At 32.8% G+C, this 4,785-nt stretch overlaps 1 protein-coding gene across 2 annotated transcripts in view; it reads left to right on the forward strand.

Annotated features, from left to right (window-relative positions):
* LOC106685208 (uncharacterized) overlaps window positions 1–4,785 on the forward strand; it is a 98,746-nt gene that overhangs the window by 55,535 nt on the left and 38,426 nt on the right. For both annotated transcript variants that reach the window (XM_014427764.2, XM_024360748.2), the window contains exon 2: window positions 1,129–1,171. In XM_014427764.2, the coding sequence (XP_014283250.1) occupies window positions 1,133–1,171 (39 nt within the window). In that variant the 5' untranslated portion in view covers window positions 1,129–1,132. The remainder of the gene's footprint in view (window positions 1–1,128; window positions 1,172–4,785) is intronic.

The raw sequence follows: 4,785 nt of genomic DNA on the forward strand, positions 1-4,785 counted from the left end.
ATTGATTTAATTGATAAGACGCAATATTTAACCATATCAGAATTACTATTAGTTTTTCAACAAAATAAGACTATTTAATATTTCATAAATATAATTTAGTACAGGCCGAATCTACATTTTAAACAAAAATAAATATTAGAAATATTTTAAGAACAAAATACCATAAGGAGGCGAGTTAAAAGTAAGAAGGGAAATAAGTTAACTCTTTCGCTTCTCTCTAGCATAATTTATAATTTATATTAATTAACACCACTGAGGTCTTTATCATATGAAGGATTTCATCTGTTTTCCCGTACTCTCTAGATGTACCAGACTTTTTGCACAATCCGCCGGAGTCTCTTTTCTAGAATAGAGGTGTAAAGTTTATAGACAACGGAAAGCAAACTAATGGGTCTATATTTTTTGCAGTCTGTCGTGGATCCTTTTTTATAAATCGGGAGGATTAGGTAGTATTTCCAGTCCCTGGGAATTCTCTTTCTCTCATATCCTTCTTGGAACGGCGATTGAAGTGCTATAAGAAGTTATTGACCACCATATTTCAAATCCAGAACAGGAAATGATGAAAGATCTGGATATGGAGTTGTAGGGCTGCATGGAGGTGAGAATGTGAGGAATAGTAATGGACAACCAATAATAGACTTTTGTGTCCATAATGATTTCCTCATTGGAAATTCTTTCCATCCACACAAGAGAATCCACAAAATCACCTTATCATGCATGAATTTTCGTATTAAAGCCTCGTATTCAGACTATACTTGTTTTTTGCCTGTAATTTTCAAATTGAATAAATAAAATTATCCAAAATTTTTTCATCAGCCACTAGCAAGGGCGTACTCAGGATCGAAACTGGCGGGAGCCATAGTCAGCCAGGTTGTGACATTTCACCGCGAAATTAAACCAAAATTTCACCAAGGTTTAATATAAAATTAAATTTTTTTAATATAATTTTATGTATACTAATAATTGTAATAACTAATAAAGTAGTGCTATTATTAGCAGCTGCCCCCTCCTGCCCCTCTCTAGGTATGCCCATGGCCACTAGGAACATGAATATACAGAATAATATAATTTTTATGATAATTGGATTATTATAAAATTATAATCTTTGTTTTGTTTTTTTTGTTTCAGAACAATGTTAAGGCTTGTGATATGTTTTGCCATCATTACTAGTGTAAGTACATTATTTAATACAATTTCATTTATCTTATTTTAAAAAATGTTTATTAAATTATTATTGTTTATTATAATTATTGTTTATTTTTAAACGCGTTTAATTAATAAACATCAATATTTTTATGGAGTGTAAAGTGTGAAATCTTGCTACAACCGGGATAATTAAATAGTTTATATCTGTGCTTTCAAATATTGGATTAATTAAAAAGCCGGGTACAGCAGAAATATGATTAGTTAGGGGTGTCATGCCAAATATTTATTAACCTAATCTTTATTGACTTTTATTTCTTCTGCGCAAGCGTCAACGAAAATATCCTCGTTGTCTTCTACCATTAGGTTCATGATATTCGAAGAGTTTTAGTGTTTTGCATTATTTTTATTAGTGTTGTTACACCTATTAGTTTTACAACCACAAAAGTAACGAACAGAAATAGTTATCAAACAATCAAAAATAAATATTTTTTTCAAGACTTTGGGAATATCGGTGTGATCAGGAAACTAATCTTCGTTTGATACCACTCGATCTTCTTACATAGCTTGAAAGATAAAAAAATTGATTGATTCATAAACATAATCTTTTCGCTTGTTTTGTTTGCTAGCAGCAAATAGGAAGCACTTATCTGAGCAGTTTTTTCTCGTAAAAAATCGGAAGTAGATTAATTAAAGGGTGAAATCTAGACTAATGAAATTACCACTCTTGATTAAGTGAAAGAGGAAAAGTGTAGCCTGGATACAGGCAGCAGGGCGCTTCGCAAGGTCACGCTCTCAGCAGAGCGCTCTTTGTTGTTATTGGTAAAAACGGGGATTATCTTTGCACTACTTTACTGCACTAGCTCTTCTATTTTGGGATGTTTACATTCTCATTTCTTTTAAAGCTTTTTTTTTTTAATTAGAAGTTCTATTGATTATAAATTATATATAAACGTTCTCTAGCCCTCTAAATTCTTCAATTCCGAAAACCGAATATTTTATGTAATATTTTATTTTCAAAAACCTTAAGGAGCTGTTCTTCCTTGTTGTAAGAGACCACGTTTCGCATCCATAAAGAACAATGGGAAGGTTAATAGTTTTGTAAATTCTAACTTTTAAGTTTTTGGACAGAAGTCGCTTGATAAAAAAAATCGAGATTGAAAAATAACCAGCAATTATTAAAATTAAAATTTTAAAAATAAAAATATTAAAATGTTTTTAAACATATATTTAAAATTAACAAGCATTGTAGCATTAGAAAGGCTTGTAAGGTCATGGGACTTAGTAGCGAACAGATCCCTAAAATATTATTAAATCCTGAACCGATGAGTAAACGTCCGAGAGGTAGACCGGAACGTAGATAGGATGATTGCGTTAAGATTGATTAAGTAGATTTGGGTTTGTAGCCCATTCACTGAACAGATGTATATAGAGAAATATTGGTGGTGTCGGCATCAAAACTTCGGGTTCGCTAAGCATTTATTAGTATTTTATTTTATACTATATATTTTGAGAAGTCACTTGAAGGATGTAAGGATACTTTTCCTCGGGATGTTAACAAGCCTTCTGAACCTAAACGATATTCACAGACAAAAGGTTTCAATAGTTACGATACTTCCGAGTATGCTTCATGTTCAGATAATGGATAGTTTACTAGCATCTGTTCGTTACTGTATTACTTCAAAATTATCCGAACAAAAATTACAATAATGTATATTACACTTAATTAAATTCTTTTCTCTACTCTTACAAATTTAATTAAATTCGATTTTATACTTGTTGATTATTAATATAAATTAATTAATCTTTATAACGGATTGAAAATATCGGTGCAAAGCTGGCAAATTACAAACTGCAAATTGAGCTATTTTGTTTTTTTATGGCCCAAGTCCACCTATGTAGGTGACCCAGAGTGTAAATATCAAAATTTATTTCTTGAGACCCCCGCGAAATAAATCTTTACTGACCCAGGTGGGAATCAAACCCACAACTTTCTGAACTGCACATTAAGACCCTATCCCAAGTGCTCACCTATCACGTCCTACATTTCTTGGGTTTGTTACATTTTGATGTGCTTTTCCATTCTCTTAGCAATGAACTATCCCTAAATATGTGACGTTACTTCGTAAAAATACAAAATGGTCGGTTATAATCTTTTATATTTTATATATAAATATATATATATTTTATAATCTTTGTAGGAAAAAGGTAGAAAAAACTATTTATTAGCGACTCACGTATCACCCCACTTTGCAGAGCTATGTCCCAGAAAGAAAGTAAACTCACAGAACCTTTCTAAACCGCCAACCGGACCGTCTTCCAGCAATCATCACATACAACTTGTAATCTTCCAAATTTAGAGTCTATACTTTTATATAAAGCTTAAAAGTCCGTTTGTTTGAGCTTCAAATTTCAAGATTTGCCAGTCTGTTTATTATTATTTTATTTTTATTTATTAGAATGTTTATTAAAGAAGAATTGGAGCTATAGAGCAACATCCTCCAACCTAACTTTTACGTAACGAATCGTTACATACTAAATTTTAAAAAAATAAATAAAACTTTAAGTAGTTAAAAAAAAGTTTAATTTAAACATTTATATATACATAAAGTTAAAAAAAAAAAATCAATCATTTTTCGAATGAGAAGCTAAAATGGAGATATAGTTCTCGAGTTATTAAAAAACTATTTATATCGTAAACATATTATATTATAATACTCCAAAAAAACCTGTATATAGTAGTTTAAACAACTCGAAAAATATACATCTCTTGAAGCATTATAGCTGCTTATTCGAAAAGTGCATGCAGACACAAGAAAGACTATGTAAAGGGTACCAATCAAACCGATGTCACACGGATACACTTAGTCATATTCTGATCAACGTATGTATGAAACAGGCATCTATAATTCAAATCCAACGTGGATGAAATGTATAGGTTAAATCCAAAAAAAAATTTAATGACATCATTATTGCTTCGCAATTCCCTATAAATAAATCACCATCCATTTGATTAATATTTTCCTTCAATCCTTGCAGTTATAGAAGCGAATATACCAAACAAGATAACATGGATTGTTCCTCAGGTAGACCCTGAGAGCGACGAAGAAGGCGTAGGTTGGGCGCGGTGGAGGCGGAATGAGAAAACGAAATCTCATCTGTTTTTTCGCGGCGTAACCTGATGGGACCTGAGAGGGACCGTTTAAGGATGAAACTATCAAATGGAGGGACGCCGGGGGGCGACGCCCTCCCACAAAAGCCATGCCTGATCTGCATTAGCCGCATCCTGCACTCCTCCACACAACAGCCCCCCCTTATTTACTTAACGCCCTCCACAATGCTCCGCCTCCTACCGCCAATTTCCCGCTGTTTACACTCCCCACGATTCCGAGAATGGAACAACCTTCCGAAGGTTCCAGCGAACAATCCGCTCGATGAGTTGCTTCTGAAACGGCAAAAACTGTAATCAGTTCTGAGGATGACATGCATATGTTGGAATATGAATTAAACTTGAGCCTTTCATCTTTAATATGTCATCAGCAAAGCATGGAGGTCAATAATTTAAAGAGCTCCCTGAACTCTGCAATTAATAAGCCATTTTCTGCCTGGTATATATATATATATATAAAGATATAGATACCT

Source organism: Halyomorpha halys, unplaced genomic scaffold (genome assembly GCF_000696795.3).
Source record: "Halyomorpha halys isolate HHAL.00 unplaced genomic scaffold, Hhal_1.1 Scaffold670.1, whole genome shotgun sequence".
Lineage (NCBI taxonomy): Eukaryota > Metazoa > Arthropoda > Insecta > Hemiptera > Pentatomidae > Halyomorpha > Halyomorpha halys.